A 23,624-nucleotide genomic window follows, 5' to 3' on the forward strand; every position below is an offset into this window, starting at 1 on the left:
CTGAAAGAACACCTCACTCACAGGGTGATTTCCTTACGTTGTTGTGAGTAAATGCTCCCAACTATTTCACCTCATTATTTGTCCTATTAAAATGAGAAACATTTTTTTAAATGACCAGTTTTCAAATGGACTAAAGGCTATCTGCAGCTTATTTTATACTCTGACCACCAGATAAGAAATTATGACTAAAAGTTTTATTTAAGAGGGGAAACTAAATTTAAAGTATGTACAAAATCATAAAACCAGGGGAAAACAGATGAAGTAAAATGAATCAAATACCTGCTTGTTCTTGTACTTTTTTAGATAGCGAGGGGATACCAAACATTCAGGATTTATATCCGTTGTGATCTGCTCTGGTATTAACTGAGGATCTGGGTTTAAATGCTGCATCTTCAGAAAGGAAAGAATATTTTGAACTTCTAAGTTATATGAACTGTCTGCCATGGTCTTGCCTTTGGAGGCTAATCTGCAGGCTGCCATCCAGTGTGCATACTGTTTTTCCTGTTGAAAAAAAATACTGAAATATGAAATGTATCACATGATGGGTCCTATGAGTATAAAATGTAAGGATGGCTGGTCTACTCACTAAGGAATCAAAGAAAAATTGAGGTTTATATTTTTAAATGGAAAACTTACATTGTCACAACGAAGCCAGATTTCATTCATGCCTTCTGCAACTGGAATCAGGAGTTTAATATTGAATTTCTGCCCTGAAATGTTTACATCTGGGGTAACTTCACATCCTAGAATAAAAAAAATATTATAACAGTCAAATTTACTTTTAAGAAATCCCAAGCCAATACAGGCAGCCCTCATTTTATGTTATGTTAACATGCTGAATTTTGGTGTTTTGTAATCGATTAATTGGGAAGAAATTTTTCCGCCCAATAACTTTGAGGCACAGCAAAGAGTCACATCTAATACAATTTGGGGCCTTCATAAAACTTAATTGAAAAGAGAAGGAAAGGGTCCTATTAAAAAGGGTATTACCCAAAAGCACATCCCACAAATTTGATATTGCGGGTTTTGGGGTTTTTTTAAAGATTTATTTATTTAAGAGAGAGAGAGAAAGAGAGAGCCTGACACCACAACCCTGAGGATCATGACCCAAACTGAAACCGAGTCGGATGCTCAACTGACTGAGCTGGGCAGGTACCCTGATACTCTTTAAATATCATTCAGTTCCTTGAACCTTAAATTATCTGGGGTTTTTAAGTTTTTAGATGTATAGGGGTATTAAAGTGTCTTTCTGTAATTCATGTTTTGATAAGAATAGGTGACTTTTTTTTTTTTAAATTTTTAAGAAATGTCTCCACCCAACATAGGGCTTGAACTCATGACCCCATCAGTCACATGCTCTACTGGCCAGGTACCCCAAGAATGAATGACTTATGATGCCTTAAAAAAAAAAAGAAAAGGCATTGTGTCTGTGGGATTTCTATTTGAGCTGGAGGCCTATACAGGATTCTCCTCAAGGCCCTCCTACCCTCCATGGCAGGAAGAAACCTAATGGCAGGGAGAAGAGAAACAGAGGCTCTCAGGATCCAAATGAATGCTCCTAGGCACATGCCTCTTTCCAAAATTCCAGAATGCTGAAACACTTAAATATTCACACTTAACAATAACTTCGATTCAGAGGGTGAGCATCTGCACAAAAATGGTTTCTTTAAAACTATAATTTCTTCATAGATTTGACTCAATTCACAAGTTAACTTTACATGCAATATTTTAGGAGCACATCTACTACAGAAGGTAATCTACACTTAGATACTGTGGAAGTCAGTATGAAAATAACTAGTATTCAGAATTTCACTCCACTGGTAAGTTTTCAGCAACACATAGATATGGGCTACAAAAAGCCACGTTATCAACTCAGTTAAGCATTAGCTCGTAGCTTCACAGCAGAGAACACAGTTGGACTGAACATGGCAGGAGAACAACTATCATAAACAAGTAGTAACCAGAGTAATGCAGTGCAGTGCAGCTCTGCCATCTGATTTAGGCTTCACACCTTTCTCTGTCACTTCATAATTATTGCCAATTTATTTAACATCTCCCCCCAAAATTTCCTGACCATAAACTCTACCTCATTGGAATGCTGTAAGGACAAATAAGATAATGTACCATGTCAGGCTCTTTAAAGGGTATTCCAATTGTCACCCTCAATATGTCTTAAGATCATCAAGTAGGCTTGTAAACTGTTAGGGCCTGTGGTTGCCTTGCTCTTTGTACTGGAGCAACTTCTCTCTGCACAGAGAGTATAAGGAACAAGATAATAAATGTCTGTATATCCACCACATAATAAGTACAAATGTTAAAACTGAAGTATTAAAAGAAAAAGAACATTTTAGATAAATGGGAGGTCCTCTTCTCTCTAGAAGCAACTCCTATCATGAATTCGGTAGACTTTCTCCCCCTTTGCTTTCTTTAAAAAATATTAGCTACAGGGGCGCTTGGGTGGCTCAGTTGGTTAGGCAGCTGCCTTTGGCTTAGGTCATGATCTCAGGGTCCTGGATGGAGTCCAGGGTCCTGGATCAGGCTCCCTGCTCAGTGGGGAGCCTGCTTCTCCTTCTCTGCCTGTACTCTCTCTCTGTCAAATAAATAAATAAAATCTTTTTAAAAAAATTAGCTACAGCATTTAACTCTTTCTGTGCAAGGGTCACAAAACTATCAGGAAGTTGTATGGCAATGCATTTAATCTGCAAAGTTAAAATGAGATGTTTGAAGATATGTGATCTTTTACGGACTTCATTAATCATTCAAATGGATTTAATGTGTACAATCCCATAATAATTAGGCCTCTTTTAAAAATAAAATACTGGGGCGCCTGGCTGACTCAATTGGAGGAATGTGTGACTCTTGATCTCAGGGTCATGAGTTTGAGCTCAATGTTGGGTGCGAAGATTGTTTAAATAAATAAACTTTAAAAAAAAAAAGTAAAGTAAAATACCAAAAAACCCCTAAAAAGCTCGGAGAGGCAAAGTGAGTGGGTAACTCAGCTGCTAGTGTAGGTGGCAGAGGCACTTACGAAGCCACATCTCAGGCCATATTCACTCCATGCCACCTGGGCTGCCTACTTCAATGGCAATATGCCATACTTCACTGTAACCCAATTACGCTTCCTTTGAAATGTTCGATGCAAACAGCCCATTCTAATCACAACCTTCAATCCTCTCTTCAAACCACCTGAGGGACCCTTTCTGCAGCTCCACAACTTTCTCCCCATCAGCAACATGTTTTCACCTCTTGCTTTTCCTGAGTTCAGCCTGCACACCATTCACCAGGTATCAACCTCCAATTCCCTAGATTCACTGTCTTTCCACTATACTCATTTACCAAAACCTTAACCAGGGATCAATCCAATCATCTATCTTTTACTTGCCTATATTAGGCTGCTGAGCACTCAAGAGGAGGAGAGGGAAGAAAAAAATATATCACAAAACCAAGCAGATAGATCTCACTAGAAATTCACGGATTCCCAACTTCAACCGAGCCCTTAACACTTGCAGTCCCTCTTGTGTTTTCAGACATTCTCAACAACGTTTATTTCAAATCTTCTCAGGCTTCCGATGCCACCCACTCTCAGTGGACAACTTCATCTCTTTTTTCCAAAACAGCCATGAGTCACAGAGCTTCCTGCTACCATGACTGATAAAGCTAGCTCCCCTCAACTTCCACACAGTGGGAGAGGGATCTCTCCTCTTAAGGCTCTTCTATCCAAGCGAGCTAGCTGAGTTTTCTGCCATCCCAGGAGCCTTGCTCCATTAAAAAGATCTTCCTCTCCTGGATACTAGAGTTCTTTCTTCCTATTTCTATTGTGATGTTTCCATCAGCATTTAACTTCCTTGAGTTTCTCCCATCTTAAACCACAAAGTGCCTTTCTCCTCCACCTTATAACTCTCTCTGCTATTACTGCCCTCTTTCCTCCTTCCTTGTCATAGTAAGGTTCATCAAAAAGCTATCTTTGTTTCCTATTTACTTCTCAGTGACTGTACTTTGGCTCCCATACTCAAAAGGCCACTGATATCTGCTGAATCTGTTCTTCATCAAGGCCACTAAACACCTCCAATGGGGCTAAATGCTATGGAGGCTTAACACTCTTCATTTTTCTGTAGCACCTGACGCTGTTGACTATTGTCTTTTTGGAAACAACTTTTACTTTGGCTCCCACCATACCTCATATCCATGGTCTTCATAAGCATTTGCTGTTTCCCTTGCAAGCTCCTCTTCCTCTCATCTACCCTGTACCTCAAACATGGGTGTCCTGCAGGGTTCTATTCTTAGCCTTTTCATATTACAGACACTGTTCTTAGGCTGCATTTACCATTAATCCTAAAACAGCTACCATCATTATCAGCGGTGCGGATCTCCCATGATCCAATGGCCCACAGAGTATCTTCCACAGAAATCCCACAGGTACCTCACCTTTAAAATAACCCAAAATTAAACTCATCATCTTTCTCCCCAAACTCAGCTCTTCTACATTCTCAACCCTATTCACCCAACTGCACAAGCCAGAAATAAGTCTCTCCCCATTAGCCTCTCCCAAGTCAATCACCCAGGCTGCTGACTGTGCTTCCTCAGAGCCCTCTGAATCGGTACCCTTTTCCCCACCTATATCGACCTCCTTTATCTGGATCACAGTTTCTGTGATCTAAATTACTCCTCTATACCATAGCCAATATAAATAGGATGGATCCTGTCATTTTCATGTTAATAGTCTTAGTGGCACTTCAGTGCTGCCAGTGTAAAAAACAATCTCCTTAATATTTTTATCCTCTTAATTCCTGCCAATTTCTTCTGCTATATCGCTTATCTTAGTAAGAATCAGATTCAACACCCACTACAGAAGTATTCATCCTCCCCCTTGAACTCTACAGTCCAGCAGCACAAACCCCATTTGCTCATGCTTTTCTCCAGGATTTTCTCCACACCAGTCTCTGCCTGGACTCACCTTCCTTCCATGGACCTCGAGTTAGAGCTTGGATCTAATTCTGGCATTATTTCCCTCACGAAGTCTATCCTAATTCTCTCTATAGTCACTGAACACTGACAGATCAAGCACCCTTACCTGCTTTGCTCTTCCTTAGACCTATTACTTACTTTTTAAAGTACTATTGTCCAAATTGTAACTCTCTATCTCCCCCAACGTACTCTAAACCCCTTGAGGGGTGGGACTGTCATCTGTTCTTGCTCATGTCTCTCGTATCCAGCACAGTTCACAGCACAGGAATTCACTCAGTATTTGCTGAACTCAATTTTTTACAACTTTGCATTTTAGATGTCCAAAGGCCTTAGAGAAATCTAGTCCAACACTCTCATTTCTTAGGGGAAGTTACTGAGGTCCAACAGCTATTTTTCTAAAATCATAGGGCTTATTTAATAGCAGAGCAAAAGTGCTCTTTTGGGAGGACCTGGAAGAGGCGGCACATCACAAGCCATTCTCCATACCAGGACTTGACTTCTCAGTCACAAGAGAGAAGGTTAAGGATGTAATAGGGACAGAAAAGACAGGGCCCAGAAGACAGATCTAGTCTATAGATCAAGAGTAGATAACCTGGGCTGGTCCTGGACAACTTAAAAGAGGAGCAAGAACAAAGCTGCAATGGATTCTAACAGTAACAAATAATGAGAGAGCTCCAAAAATTAAACCCATGGGTCTTATGAAAGAAAGGCAGTGAGCCCAATTAAAATTTTTAGGAAAATTACAGAATTCTAACACATGCGCATATCAATTTTCTACCCAGGAGAGAGATTTCCCATTTTTTAAAACAACAATTCAGAGGACTACTGGGCAGAATACAGATTTGGACATTTTGTTGAAATATACTAAAAATATCCTAATGTACTATTAGAAAGGAAAATTAAATAGATCAAGGAAAGCACCCCTGTATTTTAAGCAAGAAATTAAATTATTTTGGGAATCATTTTTGTGAATGAATCAGGGGTCCCCTTTTAGGGTACTTTTGTTCAAATAGGGATATTTTTAGTTAGAAAGACATATTGCTTTACATATAATCATAAATGTACATGCAAAATGTAACCCAAAGGAGAAATGGGCTGGGCCGATAGGCATTAACTCCCTGAACACCACCCTCATGACTGGCCTGCCAAAGGAAGTGCTACCTCGCTACCTCGCTACCACCAAGAGGCTGGGAAACCCAGAGGCTGCCCCTGCAGCTCCAGAGCCCAGAAGCGCCTTGTTCCTTTCTCGATTCTGTCTCTCCAGCCCCTTAACTTAATCAGGATTCAAGTCTCAACATGAATGTTTATCTGATTGGAATCAAAATCTCACTGGAAATCAGTCCAGAAAATGTATTTTCGTTTCTGGCCTTTGCTGTAAAGAGTGTGAACGGTGAGATGCCAATCTACTGCATCCTCCATCTAGCATGCTGGTGCCAAGGGTGTAGTGAGTGTACTTCTCACTGCAAGTGAGCCAGGTGCTTTTAGTGAATATGCCCACAAGTGAAGGGCTCATCAACACTCTGCAAGACCCTGTAGAAAAAATGTGGCAGGAAGCAGCAAGATGTCCTTTAGCTAAAGAAGAACCAGACCAACCTGGACAGGAAATTCTCCCTCTGCCTGAACCACTGCATCAATCAGATAAAGGAGGTGAAGGAGCAGTGTGAGGAACCAAGGAAGTCACCCAAATGGCAAATGAAATGGGGAAAAAATAAAAGACCAGAGCCAGTAGCTCTGAGGCCCTAGCCAGGATCAGCCCAGGCCACAGGAAGCAAGTTTGCCATAAGGGAGTGGAAATGTGTCCAATAACATGTGCCCCTAGTGACAGCTCTAGATTTGAAGAGACAAGAGGAAACCAATGACATTCAGGTTGTCAGCTAGGAGGAGCCTCCGAGGGGTATCCTGGGGCTACCGCAGAGGCCAGACTAAGAGCTGAATGTTGAACAATAATGTGCAGGGAAGAGTTATTGCGGGAGAGGAAGAACTTAGCCAAACCCCACAGGTGCCTGCTACCCTACTGTTGAGCCAAAAAAGAGGCTGGGGAACATGAGAGGGACCAGTTTGTCATCAGGGAAGGTCAGAAAGTCAGAAAGAGTAAGATGCTGATGAGGAAGGGAGAAGCCAGGAAAAACAGAGGAGAGGACTACAACACGGGTGAGATTGAAGAAAACCTGAATGTCCCAATGCTGAAGATGAGAAAAGAGAACCATAAATTTACCTGAGAAGAAAAGTGGTATCACTTCAAATGAGGACGCCACAAAGACATTACAACAAAATAGTCATGTGAAATTAATATTCAAAATTATGACAAAAACAACATACAAGAGAAAAGTGAAGAATCTAGACCGAAAATAGTAACTGAAGAAGTAATGAATCTGCTGAAAAACTACTCCCTGCCCAGCAAAGTGAAGTTTATTGACTATTAGCCAAGAGAAATTTCTCCATCAACACTAGTAATTCCAAGGCTTTCCTTACCTCTTAGGTTCATCTGATGAGCTGGTGTGCCGCTGGATTCTTCTTTGCTCTTATAGCAAGAAATAGATGTATCTTTAAAGGTGCACCAATATTGCTTGTAGCCTTTTAGAGTCAGCTTTTTTGGCCTACGTGTCAAACAGAATTAAGAGAAAAAAACTTTTGAAATAACTTTATCAATAGTATCAGCAGCGAAGTTTCACATCATTAAGTCTATGGCCAAGTTGTACGTATGTTGAACTCAGTTCCCTGGGGCCACCATGTTACACTCAACGTTGCTATTACTGGATTTGCCTCTTCGTGATCAACCTACTCAGGAATCTCTCACAAAGAATGAGTGGGCAGAGGACAAAGACAGGAGGGCCAGTGGCAGTCATCAGTGTCAGCCATCTCTATCACTAGCAGGTCACATGGAAAGGACAAGAAAGGTGAAGTAAATGTCACCAACGGGAAGGCTCCCAGGTCCTATAATCACCAGCAGGTTCTTGGGTGTGTGTAGGGCTGCCTCTGGGGCCTCTCTGGACAGGCAGGTGCACCTAGCATAACTAAAGTGCGGGAAGTGCTTTTTTGTCTCGGGTGTATCTGAACGGTGCTTCATCTTGCCACCCTGATGCCAAACACAAAGAAAACAGAGCAGTCATAATGGAGAGCAGGTAAGGAAACGTGTGTAATGGGAGGAGAAAGTGGTAGGGAGCTGCATCTGAAATCTTGCCCCTATCTCAGAAATGGCCTGTATGAGGAGCTGTTCTAGGTTTAGCTACGGTATATGGTTTATTCCATAATGGCTTTTCATCTTATACTCCATGTCACCTCCTCTCCTCTTTGCCCTCTCTGCTTAAATGCCTAGTTCTCAACTGGATTATGCCTAGATTGATAAAAGTCTAGATAAGATACACTAGAACCTTATTATAAAATGTCCCGTGAACAAATGAATAAAATGCAATAGAATCTGGGGCTCTGAACAAGGAAATAACCACTGGCAATAACAGTTCACTATGTCCTGCTTTCATTCACCCAGAGGGGATGAAAGCCCCTGAAATGCCACTGTACAACTCAATCTACACAATGCAATCTAGGCTACACAGTCTTTGTTTTTACCCTTTAAGAAAAATGTTTATCAGAAAAAAACAAGTTCATGAATATTGCAGTTTTAATTTGGTAAAGATCGTTGTTTTCTCTTATAATTTAGTGTTCTCTAACTGGTAAATGCTTTTACAGATGCATTCCCTAAATTTACAATAAATTTCAATAATGTGAACAAGACTATAAAATTGATATTTATCATTCATTAATATTTGGAATCCCTCCCCATTTTGTACTTACTTAAAAACTTTAATATAGTCAGCAAGTTCAGGAATAGAAGTGATGTCACCCTAGGGAAAGAATTAAATCAGTTTTTCCTGATTTTTCTTGAAATTCGAAACTCTAATGTTTAGTATCTAATACCAAGTATCAGCTTATTCAATAAGCAAAATTACATAAAATACAGATTATGAAGGTTTTAAAGTTATAATCATATGGTCATAAATTACAAAGCACTTTCAAATGGCATAAAAAGCTAATAAAATAGATGTGATCAAAATGGCAGTTCATATAACCTTTAAGAACATATTATTGATTCTAATTCAGCTATAACTGTTTGTATCTGCTTATGGAAATTCTGCAAAATCCTAACAGCCCTGAGGTGTTTCTTCTGTAATAACTAATTCCTAAGCTTTAAAACCAAACTTAGTACTCAAAATTTTTCCCAAGATCTATTTTTCTTTTCTTTCTATAGTATTTCAAATATGCAGCTCACTAAATCAATTTTACAATGACTTGAAACTACCTTTCACTCTGCAGAAATGTTTTCCCACTACTTACTAAGAGAATGGGCACATATCACAAGCTCTAACTTTACTGTATTGGAAGCACTGGAGACTAGAACAATACTCATTTTACAATTTTCCCTGAAAAGTTTCTGAAAAGTCAATAACTGTATTCTCTAAAGCATGATATATTTCTCCATATCCACCCAATACTTATGAGAACTTCCAACTAAACTAGTAGGAAATAGATTTACCCTACCAAAATTGTTGATGTTTTCCCCCCTTCCAAAGTGATCTCCAGGTCTGAAAGGGCAGCATCAACTTCGTCCACTTCTTTGTCACTGTTGTTCAAATGATTCTCTGATGTCATGATTGACAGCTTATTGATGTGATACTGAAAACAGAAATGATATTTTATTTAAATGACTGTTCTAACTTTAGTAAACCTATAAAATGAGATTACTACCTACATCAATACTGAAAGCTTTCCATCACCTAATTGAGAAGATGAATGAACCAGAAATGATAGGAAAGAACTAGAATGATAGGAAAATAAATGGCATCTGAAATCAGTGTCCTAAATATCCTAATAAATATTTATCCAAAAGAAGTAGGTCTTTGGACATACAAAACTGAATTTAGTTTGGGAAGCCCCAGAACTTAAGAGTTAACATGTCCTCCACTAAGCTCCACACGAGCAGAGACTCTTTTTACTGGTCCCCTCCTGGCCCCGGCGCAGCATTCCCTGTGTCTAGAACAGGTCCTAAAAGCAATGAATACTGACTGAATTAACAGAATATGCATAAGGTCTTTTGTAAAAATGGATTAACACTGATTACCTTATATTAATTACTACCTCTACCCAGGAGAGGAAAATTAGTTTTCAGTGTTAGGCTAAAGCTCCCCTCTCCACCTGCCCCATCCCCACCTCAATTCAATGCTGAAAACATAACCAGAGGAAGATATTTATATTCTCAGTTACATAAGAATAAGATTGATTACATTTATATGTGAATATATACACTCATATATTTACATGTGTGTGTATACACGATGAGTAGTGATAAACACTCCTACATGTAGGTAGAAAAATCTTTGCATATAGAATAATGATTTTAAATATACTTAAAGTCACTTAGAACAAATACTAATAATTAGAGTTTGATGCTAAACCTTACAGAGGTTTCACACAAAGTTAAGCAGAACTTTTAAATCACTTAATCAGTTACCTTTCAAAGCATTAAATAGCATTCCAAATTTCTGAAGTTTTCATTGACTGAATAGTGTCTATTCATGGGGAGCAATGAATCAACTAATCTGGGGCCAACTGTCAGCATTCCTCTATACTTTAAGACTTAGTGAATTGGTAATGAATAGTCTCTAGTTAAACCTTCAGTTGTGTTAAAGTAAGTGACAGAAACTTCCATGTTCACAAATCATGGAGAATGAGGTAGGCTGAGACCCTTAGTCGCCTCACATGTCAGAGTAATAACATTTAAGAATCATGAAGAGAGGGGTGCCTGGGTGGCTCAGTGGGTTAAAGCCTCTGCTTTTGGCTTAGGTCATGATCTCAGGGTCCTGGGATTGAGCCCCACATCAGGCTCTCTGCTCAGCAGGGAGCCTGCCTCTCTGCCTGCTTGTGATCTGTCAAGTAAATAAATAAAATCTTAAAAAAAAAAATCATGAAGAGAGTTGGTCAAAAATACAGATTCTTAGGTCCATCCCCAGAGATTTTGATTCAGCACATCTGAGGTCTAGCCCAGAGTCTGCATTTTTATTAAGTGACTCAGATGATCGTGATGCAAAGTCCTTAGAAGTTATCCAGGAAAAACCTGGCTATGAATGGGACTGGTCTTAAAATCCAGCTCTGCTTTCAGAGGTGCATGTGATATCTATGAAATGTTACAATACAGACTTAGACGTAACTGCTTTAAAAACAGTGTTCTTAACTTTTCTATTTTTTTATCCATACCTTCTTAACTTTTAATTATTTGTTTCTTTTTACTACTGTAGATTTATGTCACACAAGCAAACAGAAGCCCCAAGGAGAAAATAATTCAATGTAGGTTATGCCAGAGATAAAAATACCAGGCATTTCCATGCCATCTTTTCAAACCCCCACGCCCCCACCTTATGGTACTGGATGGATTTCTAGAGCCTTCGGGTCAGTCTCTGGGAAGGCTTCTAAGAACTCAGGGGATTTTTAGTTCAGAATTCTCTCATTAAATCTAGATTCTAAAATGGTTCAGTAAAGTTATGTTTTGGGACATTCAGTTTCCACATATTAAAATACATGGTTTCTGAGGCATTTTCTACTGCCCTAAAATGGAATACCTACAATACACTGGGTGGGGGAAAGCTACAAAATAATCCATTTCTGTAAAAATACAATTATGTGTATATTTGACCCTTGGGCAACATGGGGGTTAGGGGCGCTGACTCTCCTAAAACTTTACTAATAGCCTGCTCTTGACTAGAAACCTATGTTATTTTACTAGAGGGGACAGCAGTAATGAAGTGGACATTTTGTGATGCTTTTAATAAGTACTACTGTAATTCTGAAAAAGCTGATACGCAAGAACCACTTTTGGGATAACGTGGTTTAAGGAAAACATAAACAGTCAATTAACACATATATTCCACATGTGTTAAATTCATTCTTATAATAAAGCTAGAGAAAAGAAAACATTAGGAAAATCATAAGGAAAATACATTTACTGTACTATATTTATAACATCATTTTTACAGTGAAACCTTTTTTTTCCTCTTTTCTTTTTTTAAACATTTTATTTATTTGAGAGGGAGGGGAAGAGAGAGCAGGAGTGGGGTGGAGTGGGGCTCAATCCCAGGACCTAGAGATCATGATCTGAGCCAAAGGCAGCCCCTTAACCGACTGAGCCACCCAGAAGCCCCAACAGTGAAAGCCTTTCATAACTGGCAACTCTGCTTCCTGTACTTAACACCAATTTTGTTAGGACTTTAGGCAAAACCAGAATTCTACCATAATCTGAGAACATTCACTAAAGTCTCACTAAACAAGAATGACTATTGTAGTGGTCAGCTGCATGCATCACAGTGTCTCTAAGAATGCAGACTTGTGGGTGCCACCCTATGTTATTTTACTAAAGGGGACAGCAATAATGAAATGACAGTCTTTTAATAACCACTACTGTAATTCTGGAAAAGCTGATATGCAAGAATCACTTCTGGGATAACACTGGTTTAATCTAAGGGAAACATCAGCTACCTACTTCTTAAGGATTATTCTAAAAATTTGTTTAGTTTCAGTAAACTTAAAATTTTATCACCTTTAAAATGTATTATTTTTGTTATAGCCATTTAAAAAACATTATCATCCACAGCTACTTAGGAAATTATGCAATCAAAAGCTTCATTTAGAAATCTGATTTGCAATAAAGATCTTATTTCAAAGGGAAAACTGGGTAGTTTTAAGCTAATACATATCTGGGAATGGGAGGATATTTTTCTGCTATAGGATACAGAAAAATAACTATCAAATATACCACTAAACTCTTAGATTAAAAAAAATTAATTCATGCACTTATTTTGTCTTCTAAGTGTATTCAATTTCTACATAGCAAAAAAGTAAACACTATCAAAATGCTACTGGAATTACAGTGCTACTTTACTATTTAGAAATAATCCCCTACCCTTTCCCTCGAAAAGTCCCATTTACCAACACTCTTACTACCTGCAAGGCTGCAAACATCATCATTTCTTCTTCTGTGCACTCAATTTCTTCTAGGAGAATAGCCCATTTGGCCTGCTCATAAAGCTGATTGATTCTGATTGCATCATACTGCAGCAAAAGAGACACAATCCTTTTGTAATACATTACTTTTAACATAACATAAAGTTTGAAAACTGAACATTCACTTTCAAAGCCTGACAAAGTTCTAATATACATTTTTTTCTGGCATTTTTATTCAGTATCAAATACTCAATAATAAAGATACCTGCAGGGTTAGGTATATGTATATATACACACATCTAATTTTCCATTAAAAATGACAGTTAAAACCAAATTATTATTATTCAGTATTAGAAATAAAGATTCTGTATGTTATTTTACAGAGAAATAATCATTAGATATTACAGAGCTTGTACCAAAATGAAACTAACATGAAAGACACTTAAAATAAGGAAAAAGTGACTGCTTTTCAGTTTCTTATTGCAACCTGTCACACTAAAATGTTATGAACAGAGAGTTAATTATTTCAGAGAACATCTTGCCCCCTATGGAAAAGCATACTTAGACGAAGAGTTAGGTCCTTGGAAACAGTAATTAATTTAAGAATCTGAAATACAAAGCACACATATATGTACTTGCGGTAAAGATTTATATGTTACTGAATTATCCATTTAGTTATTAATAAAAATTAATAGTAATGTCTTAACAATACTATTTTAGACTGTTAACAAAACATACAGCATCTCCATTCCCTAGCAAATATAACTACGTTCCCAAAACAGTACTGGTTTCACTAAAATGAGACATGATATGGCCTGAAAGGTATTAAGATTATTTTCCGTAGTTCTAAATTACACATTTTACTGTTACAAAAAGAATAACCTAAGTACATAATAAAAAATGTTAAATATATACATTAAAATCTAGACTATAATCTAGACATGAAAAGGGTAAGAATCAGTCAAGAGAGGTTTACCCCCCAAGGATGATAAATAAGGAAGCAAAAGAACCAAATCTCTGTGCCATGTGTTTTCTAGGGAATATACTCTATTTCATAGCAAATTTAACTCTTCTCAGAAAAGCACAGATGATGCAGTCATTTGATAAAAACAATGTTTGCCTATTAAATAGGAAGAAACGTAGACTTAGAAGAATTTTTCTTTGAAGCCACATCTTCTGATTTATAATTAGAAATGTGAAAGTCATCGAAAAGGTACTATTTCATAGAACTCTTCTTTTACCAGAAACACAGCTAAAGAGAGGTGTAAAAAAATTGCTAAAACTAACTTTACCAATTCTATAGTACCAAGCTAGTGCATTTAAAATACAAATCAACCAAAAATTCAACTATTTTAACACAAAAGAACATGGTTTAATTATGCTTTCAACCTATTAACACAATAGACTTATTTCAAATACAGATGCTTTTGTCTAAAGCTTGGGTTTTTAATATTATTCAGACTTGCTATATACAAATGATTCCTTATCCCACCAACTCCAGGTAACAACATCCAAATGAACAAAACAAAAAGGAAAAAAAGAAGAGATCCCTCTAAACCCTCGGTACCTTTGGATTCAAATCAAAAAAGCTGTAATACTTGAATCGGAGAAGGAGGGCCTCATTTTCCTTCACATCTTGTTCCATAAGAGATCTTGAGGAATCAAGCCACCTGGACAAATTAACAAGAGCAGTGGAACAAGGCAAGAAAAAAATTCATAAAATATTTCTACCTCTAGTTGGGGAAAGAAATTCTTCAATGTATCTATATTTTATCTTTTTAAAAGATGTATTTATTTATTGAGAGACAGAGCACATATGCAAGCGGGGGAGGGGCAGAGGACCAGGGGGAGAGCATCTCAAGCAGACTCAGCACTGAGCATGGTGTCCAACAAGGGGCTTGATCCCACAACCCAAGAGATCCTGACCCAAGCCAAACTCAAAACTCAGACACTTAACCAACTGAACCACACCCAGGTACCCGTCAATGTATTTCTATTTTAAAACTTACCCTTGGTTGATTTTCGCTTTGTCAAGAAGTGCCTGCGGCTTGAACATTTTCGCCAAAATTTCCGGTGATGTGATTGGCTGACTGACAGCAAGTATACCAGGGTTGCCTTCTGACAAAGCACTGTCACCAAACCAAGCAGAAGTTGGTGACAAGGGGCTTCCATCATGAGCATCGTAAGTGGGGGTCATTGTTTTACTATAAAGTCCTGGGCTTGAATATATACTCCCTAAATAAATAATATAAAAAATGGGTAGTAAGTATGAATAAAGTACAGAATCTTGGTTTTCAAAAATACATGCTATATAAAGCAAATTGTGAAACAAAAGCTTCATTCTGGAAGGAAAGCTTTAGTACATTATTTTACCTCTCTTGAAAACATGTAAAATTAACTTTAACTCTATTTGTATAACATTAGAACATATAATAACAAGGTCAAAAGAATATAAGTTGGCAGAAATTCTGGGGTGAAAAATCAGTTCAAGGGAATTAGAAGATAAGTTAAGGATATAGCTGAAGCAGACAGACCAAGTTTTTGTTTTTAATTGTGGCAAGGCTCACCTTTCAGAGGGCCAATGTAAAGAACATCAGTGCCTATAGGAAAGGAGAGAAAGGAATTCAGAAGGTAAAGAAAGGTAACAATAGAAGATAGAAACAAAAGAATGAAAAGGAAAAGGAAATGGAAAAAGAAAAAAAAAGACTTTTCCTAATGTGCATCATAAACCTAAGTAAATATTTCAAGAGAATTTAAGAGTAAAGAATCTTAGAAACCATAACCTAAGTTTTTTTGTTCAATTCAAAAGAAAAAAGTTGTGCTCTAGTCAAATGTCCAGTGAAAGACACATCCACATTTATCACCCTTTGAAATCCATACCCTGTTTTAAGACAGCTCAATGTAACTGAATAAATGCACATAAATTGAGAACAATTTTACATTAATGTTTTCTCAGTGAATAGCTAAACTGGTTCCAACAGATTTACAAATAAAGTATTAAAGCAAATGGGTAGATAAAATTTTGCTAACAAAGATATATCTTATAATTAAGCCCCTGAAGGGAGGGATATCTTCTCTTCCAATTCCCCAGTGTTCAATAGAGCTAGACATATAATAGAGGCACATAAATAAACACTTGTTGACTTATTACTCAACTGAAAATACATCCCCCATCATTTAAACTACAAAAAATTGGTTTAAATTAAGACTTAGAAGTTCAGAATAATGTTAAGTAAAAGCACCTCCCCTATTAGTCCTAATTCTGTTCATTGTATTTTGTCTTCAGTCATAATTTTTAAAAAGAAAATACGTAAATGGGCATCACACTGTTAACGGATGATGGAAAGAGAATGGCTGTTTCCCTTACCTAATTTAGGAATATGCTTAGGAATTTCCTTTTCACTCTAACAACCCCTCCCCCACCACCTCACTCAATGCAATGATAGAATATTAACCTATAAAAAAGTGGTGATCATGCTAGAGATTTTTGTAGTTGTCATGATCTAGTCTAGGAAGAAAACACAAAGTTAAAAAAAAAAACAAACAACTTGCTAGCCACAGGGTATCTGATTTGATGTTCTTAGTATGTATTCCTCCAATGTTAGTAACTAAAGCAATATGCAGTATCTAAACGTTGTTAAATAAGCAACAAAGAAAGCTGTTAGTTCAAAGAAAGGGAAATTAAGGAGTTGATCCCATTTATAATTGCACCCAAAACCATAAGATACCTAGGAATAAATCTAACCAAAGACGTAAAGAATCTATACTCAGAGAATACTCATGAAAGAAATTGAGGAAGACACAAAGAAATGGGAAAATGTTCCATGCTCATGGATTGGAAGAATAAATACTATGGAAAATCTTAGAGCAATCTACACACTTAATGCAATCCCTATCAAAATACCATCAACTTTTTTCACAGAAATGGAACAAATAATCCTAAATTTATATGGAACCAGAAAAGACCCTGAATAGCCAAAAGAATGTTGAAAAAGAACAAAGCTGGTGGCATCACAATTGCGGACTTCAAGCTCTATTACAAAGCTGTAATCATCAAGACATTATGGTACTGGTACAAAAACAGACACAAAGATCAATGGAACAGAATAGAGAGCCCAGAAATGGACCGTCAAAACTCTGTGGTCAACTAATCTTCGACAAAGCAGGAAAGAATGTCCAATAGAAAAAAGTCTCTTCAACAAATGGTGTTGGGAAAACTGGACAGCCACATGCAGAAGAATGAAACTGGACCATTTCTTTACACCATGCACAAAAATAGACTCAAAATGGATAAAAGACCTCAATGTGAGACAGAAATCCATCAAAATCCTTGAGAAGAAAACAGGCAGCAACCTCTTCCTAGCAACAATGCCAAATCAAGGGAAGCAAGGGCAAAAATGAACTATTGGGACTTCATCAAGATAAAAAGCTTTTGTGCAGCAAAGGAAAGAAACAGTAAACAAAACTAAAAGACAGAATGGGAAGAGATATTAGCAAATGACAGATCAGATAAAGGGCTACTATCCAAAATCTATAGAGAACGTATCAAATTCAACACCCAAAGAACAAACAGTCCAATCAAGAAATGGGCAGAAGACATGAACAGACATTTCTGCAAAGATGACATCCACATAGCCAAAGACACATGAAAAAGTGCTCACTATCACTCGGCATTAGGGAAATACATATCAAAACCTCAATGAGAGGGGTGCCTGGGTGGGTCAGTGGGTTAAGCCTCTGCCTTCAGCTCAGGTCATGATCTCAGGGTCCTGGGATCAAGCCCACATCAGGCTCCCTGCAGAGCAGAGAGCTCTGCTCTGCAGGGAGCCTGCTTCCCGCTCTCTCTCTCCGCCTCCCTCTCTGCCTACTTGTGATCTGTCAAATAAATAAATAAAATCTTAAAAAAAATAAAAATTAAAATAAAAAGTAGCATACATTAAAAAAAAAAAAAACCTCAATGAGATACCACCTCACATCAGTCAGAATGGCTGAAATTAACAAGTCAGAAACAACATATGTTGACAAGGTAACAGAGAAAGGGGAACCTTCCTGCATTGTTTGTGGAAATGTAAGCTGGTGCAGCCACTCTGGAAAACAGTATGGAGATTCCTCAGAAAGTTGAAAAGAGCTACCCTACAACAACCCAGTAATTGCACTAGTGGGTATTTACCCTAAAGATACAAATGTAGTGATCTGAAGGGGTACTTGCACCCCAATGTTTATAGCAGCAGTGTCCACAATAGCCAAACTATGGAAAGAGTCTAGATGGCCATCAACAGATGAATGGATAAAGAAGATATGGTATACATATACAATGGAATATTATGCAGCCATCAAAAAATGAAATTTTGCCATTTGCAAGGACGTGGATAGAACTAGAGGGTATTATGTTAAGCAAAGTAAGTCAATTAGAGAAAGACAACTATCATACGATCTCACTGATATGAGGAATTTGAGAAACAAGATCATAAGGGAAGGGAAGGAAAAATGAAACGGGATGAAACCAGAGAGGGAGACAAACTGTAAGAGACTCTTGATCTCAGGAGACAAACTGAGGGTTGCTGGAGTGGAGAGTGGGTGAGAGGGATGGGGTGGCTGGGGGGTGGACACTGGGGAGGGTATGTGCTATGGTGAGCACCGTGGAGTGTGTTAAGACTGATGAATCACAGACCTTTACCCCTGAAACTATAATACATTATATGTTAAATAAATAAATAAATAGCTGTCAGTTCTCCTTTCTTAGCTTTAAAGGGCACTGTGATAGTCAGTGATACCCTTAAAAGCTAGAACTTTAAAATTACAAAGGCATTTTGTGAAAGGGTTACTTGGGCACCCTGTAGTAATTAAAAGGGCTGAAAACATTACTCCAGCTCAGGTGGGCAAAGAATAATCCTGCTATAGAGAGTACATATGTAAATAAGGGACAGAAAAACATTATCTTCTGGGCAAAATCTTCTCATTGTCTATTTCGAAGATCTAGCAAACAAGTCTTTTACTAGGAATGTCAGAATATTGAAATTCTGTTCCGAGTATGATGGACTGTAATTACTATTCAGAATTAAATGCAGTTAGAACTGACAATTTTCTTTATCAAGTTTCTAAAACGTATTCCCCTAAATTACACAACATTTAATAGAATCAGCTGCCCAATCACTTTGCTGCCCTCTCAATTTCCTCTACTTTGTATATTCTATACTTCACTGTTTCTATTCTTATTTTGTTAGGTACTCCACAGTAGTAACTTAATTAGTGTTTCCAACAATCCTATTATTCTCATTTTAGAGGAGCAAACTGAGGGGTCTAAGTAAGTTGTCCAGTGCCAAAAGCTATTACATTTCAGAGCCAAGCTATAAATCAGCCATTCTGACTGAAGCTATACACACCACCTCCTGGGTACCATAACTTATTTAAGCCATTCCCGATTTGTGTGCATTCATTTGTTTAGAATTTTGTGGACTTCACTGCTGCTGCAAATACGCCTTCCAGCAAATGCCTTCCACCAGTTATGTTTGTACGTATTTCCCAATTCCAGCAGCACTGCGGGGACGGAGGGTGTGTACATTTTACATTCCTTCTAAGTCTCAGTTCAGTGACAATCCCAACTACCTTGTATTCCTGGTTGCCAAATTTACAATATATTTGAAGTAGAAAGTAGGTACGATGAAGTAACATACTTAGCAACAAAATAGGAGCTCGCTCAACTATACGGAACAATAACAAAAACTGTTAAGGAGGAGAAAGAGAATTCAACAAGTACTACAATCTTGAGCCACCTACTACAAATATTAAAAACCTCATGTAACTTTACAATCTGCCTGATAACCTGGATACTATATAGTCTCATATGTTCTTTTTTTAAAAGAGCGCTCAAGTATTTAATATATTTCAGAAAATTTCCCACCACAATATCACCTCATACCACACTTAGTAAACAAATTACAGGTGAATTAAAAATAACAAATGAGTTAAAGTATGTAAATATGAAATAATTATATAAAAGTGTAAAAAGGAAATATAGAATAATCTTACTAATATTTGTGAAGATTTTCTTAACCAAGGATGAAGGCCCAGAACTATAAATAACAGATTTGACTACATAAAAATGTAAAACTTTAATACAGTTTAAAAGACCACAAAATTAAAAACAAAATGTCAGTACAGGGAAAGTATCCAACTTATCAGAAGATGAGTTTATCAATAAAACATTGGAACTTTTTGAATGCTTAATTCACAAACTCAACTCCCCAACCTATAAAATAAATATACCCTGTTTGAAATTGTTTTATCTTCCAAATTCCTGGAACACTACTTTCTACAATTTTCATTTAGCATTTATATAGTATAAATATACTTTATAAATAAAGTACCTGTTTTTTAATTAGCCTAAAAACTTCTTGTGAGCCAATATTGTCTTATTTTTTGGTATCTCCCAAGTCCAATCAGTACATGAGTAAGGGGATAAAAGTTACAAGTTATGAGCCGTTAGATGTTCCTAACCTTACTGTGCCATTTCTTCAACCTTAAAATGAGTATAATAACATAATCTGCAATGGGCTGTAGCGAGAATTAAGTGATTTCCACAAGTAAAATATGCTAAAGTGAATTTCTGTGAGTATAATGTGTAAAATGGGTATACAGTAAGCACTAAATTGTTTCCATTATCATCATTACCCCAGAATGTAAAAAACCAAGAACAAACTGAATTAGTTAAATTAGTTTACTTACTGACTGAGGAACCTATTTCCTAAGAAATGGATTTATAAATGTGTGGCTGAGACACATGGGAAACTGTAACGTCCAGTCCCTGTGTATGCCCAGGACAAAATAACCATGTCATTTAATTAGTCATCTAGCTACCCAAAAGACACTGCCTATGCTCCTGCTGGATGCCACATGTTAAGTCAAGTTCTGGTTAACAAAAATGTGAGAGACAGTTTCATCACGCCAGGACCTCACAATTTATTAGGTAAGAACATGCAATATAATGTAACACAGAAAAGTCTGGTGACTTAAGATAGAAGGATACCTAATTCAGGTTGGGAAGGTAATGGAAGGAAATGTAAGGAAGCTTCTTTAAGGGGCAAAACCTTAAAGGAGGGGCGCCTGGGTGGCTCAGTGGGTTGAGCCTCTGCCTTCGGCTCGGGTCGTGATCCCGGGGTCCTGGGATCGAGTCCCGCGTCAGGCTCTCTGCTCAGCGGGGAGCCTGCTTCCCCCTCTCTCTCTGCCTGCCTCTCTGCCCACTTGTGATCTCTCTCTCTGTGTCAAATAAATAAACAAAAATCTTTAAAACAAACAAACAAAAAACCTTAAAGGAAAAAGGTGAAAAGGGACCAGTATATGCAAAGCACAGAGATTTTAAGTAACCCACATAAGTAATCATGTCTTAACTAAGTAATTGTGGTTTTCACAGAATACAGAAAAAAGGAACTGAATACTAAGAAAACTGTCCAATTTTTGCAATGCAAAAAACTGAGCCCAGTTAAGGTACTGATTGCCCCTTTCTGATTCTTCCTGAGCAGAGAACCAGCCTTCCTTTTTTATTGATGCAGCTATTAACACCTGACACAATGCTTTGCACATGACAGACCTTAGTGGGGATTTCATGATGACTGAGGGGAAAAAGTGCTGAAAGAGAGTTTTTTAAAGTTGATCACTCTCTGGACCTATGTATACCATTTGTCAAAAAACCACAAACATATAGACACATCCATGGTTAGCACACTATGCCTCTGCAAAGTCTTACCTGATCCAGGAGTGATAAGAGGGCCCTCTAATTCAAGTGCCTCATCTTCAGACTGGTCATCTAGCTTTTTCTTTTTTTTCTTAGTTGGATCTCTGGGTTTTTTCAAGAGAGAAAGTTCTTCAGGGTGTCTGATATCTGTTAAAATAAGAAGAAAGATTATTTTAGTAGCATAATGGAAAATTTAAGCACTTTACATCTGGAAAATTCATCTATTAATCCATTCCAATGTAAGAATTCACAGTTTCCTTCTATGTATGTATGTGTTTGTTTTGCCAGACGTTAATAATGCCATGTAAAAGACTGAAGTATGGCACTTCTACAAATAATCTCCCAAAGTATCCAATACCATCTAATGAATGTAGTAGCCTTGAAATAGAAAGAGAACAATCTGCTAGGGTACAGAGAGAAAATATTAGAACTCATTTATATATTTATTTAACTAAAACCATAAAAAAGTTAGATTTATATCTTAGCCACAGCAACTAGGCAAGAAAAAGAAATAAAAACATACCAATTGGAAAGGAAGAAGGAAAACCATCACTATTTGCAGATGACATGATACGATATATAGAAACCTTAACTACTCCCATCAAAAACCACTGGAACTAATAAACCAGTAAAATTCAGTGAAGTTGCAAGGTAATGCAAATCACTACACAAAAACCTGTTGTGTTCTTTTTGGGGCACATGGGTGGCTCAGTCAGTTAAGCATCTGCCTTCGGCTCAGGTCATGATCCCTATCCCCCACTCATGTTCTCTCTCGCTCTCTCTCAAAAAAATAAAATCTTAAGAAAAAAACAAAACCCACCTGTTATATTTTTATACATAATAAACTATGCAAAACAGAAGTTGAGAAAACCAATCCCATTTACAACTACATCAAAAAAGTAAAATACCCAGCAATACATTTGGTGGTTTTTTTTTAATTTTTAATTTATTTTAAGATTTTTCAAATTTATTTGACAGAGAGAGATAGCCAAAGAAGGAACAAAAGCAGGGGGAGTGGGAAAGGGAGAAGCAGGCTCTCCACCAGGCAGGGAGCCTGATGTGGGGCTCGATTCCAGGACCCCAGAATCATGACCTGAGCCAAAGGTAGATGCTTAACAACTGAGCCACCCAGGGGCCCCTGGTTTTTTTAAACTGTTTTAAAAAGACTTATTTATTTATAAGAGAGAGAGAGAGAGCACGCATGCATGTGTGGGAGCATGAGCATGGGGAAGAGCAGAGGGGGAGGAAGAAGGACAAGCAGACTCTGCGATGAGCACAGAGCCCATTGTGGGGTTGGATCTCATGACCCTGAGATCATGACCTAAGCCAAAACCAAGAGCCAGATGTTCCACTGAGCTACCAAGGCACCCTTCTAAGAATAAAGTTAACCAAGGAAGTAAAAGACCTGTACTGTACGCTGAAAACTATATGGAGTTGATGGGAAAAAAAAATAAAGACAGAAATAAATGGAAAGATATTCCATGTTTCTGGTTTGAAAGAACCAATATTAGTAAAATGACCATATTAACCAAAGCAATCTACAAATTTAATGCAATTCCTATTGAAATTCTAATAATTCTAATGATATTTTTCACAGAACTAGAACAAATAATTCTAAAATTTGTATGGAACCAAAGAAGACCATGGCAGCCAAAACAATCCTGATAAAGTACAAAGCTGAAGGTACACACTGCTTGATTTTAAACTATACTACAAAGCTCTCGTAATCAAAACTGTACAGTATTTGCATAAAAACACATATAAATCAATGGAAGAGAATAAAGAGCCTGAGAGTTCACATATACCTATGTGGTCAATTTATGACAAAGGAGCTAAGAATATACAATGGGAAAAGGATGGTCTCCTCAGTAAATGATGCTGGGAAAACTGGACAGCTGTATTCAAAAGAATGAAACTGGACCATATACAAAAACTGACT

At 37.5% G+C, this 23,624-nt stretch overlaps 1 protein-coding gene across 3 annotated transcripts in view; it reads right to left on the minus strand.

Moving 5' to 3' along the window:
- Positions 1-23,624, minus strand: part of FERMT2 (FERM domain containing kindlin 2) — a 93,094-nt gene that overhangs the window by 6,298 nt on the left and 63,172 nt on the right. For 2 of the 3 annotated variants that reach the window (XM_080807329.1, XM_080807328.1), the window contains exons 4-13: positions 21,698-21,832; positions 15,522-15,554; positions 14,964-15,189; positions 14,522-14,624; positions 12,955-13,062; positions 9,502-9,636; positions 8,758-8,807; positions 7,438-7,562; positions 637-743; positions 280-501 (exon numbers count right to left, since the gene is read on the minus strand). In XM_080807329.1, coding sequence (XP_080663455.1) covers positions 280-501; positions 637-743; positions 7,438-7,562; positions 8,758-8,807; positions 9,502-9,636; positions 12,955-13,062; positions 14,522-14,624; positions 14,964-15,189; positions 15,522-15,554; positions 21,698-21,832 — 1,244 coding nt within the window. The remainder of the gene's footprint in view (positions 1-279; positions 502-636; positions 744-7,437; positions 7,563-8,757; positions 8,808-9,501; positions 9,637-12,954; positions 13,063-14,521; positions 14,625-14,963; positions 15,190-15,521; positions 15,555-21,697; positions 21,833-23,624) is intronic. The other variant, XM_080807330.1, reaches the window with a different exon arrangement.

The sequence above is a fragment of the Martes martes genome, assembly GCF_963455335.1.
Source record: "Martes martes genome assembly, chromosome: 7".
NCBI classification, from domain to species: Eukaryota; Metazoa; Chordata; class Mammalia; order Carnivora; family Mustelidae; genus Martes; species Martes martes.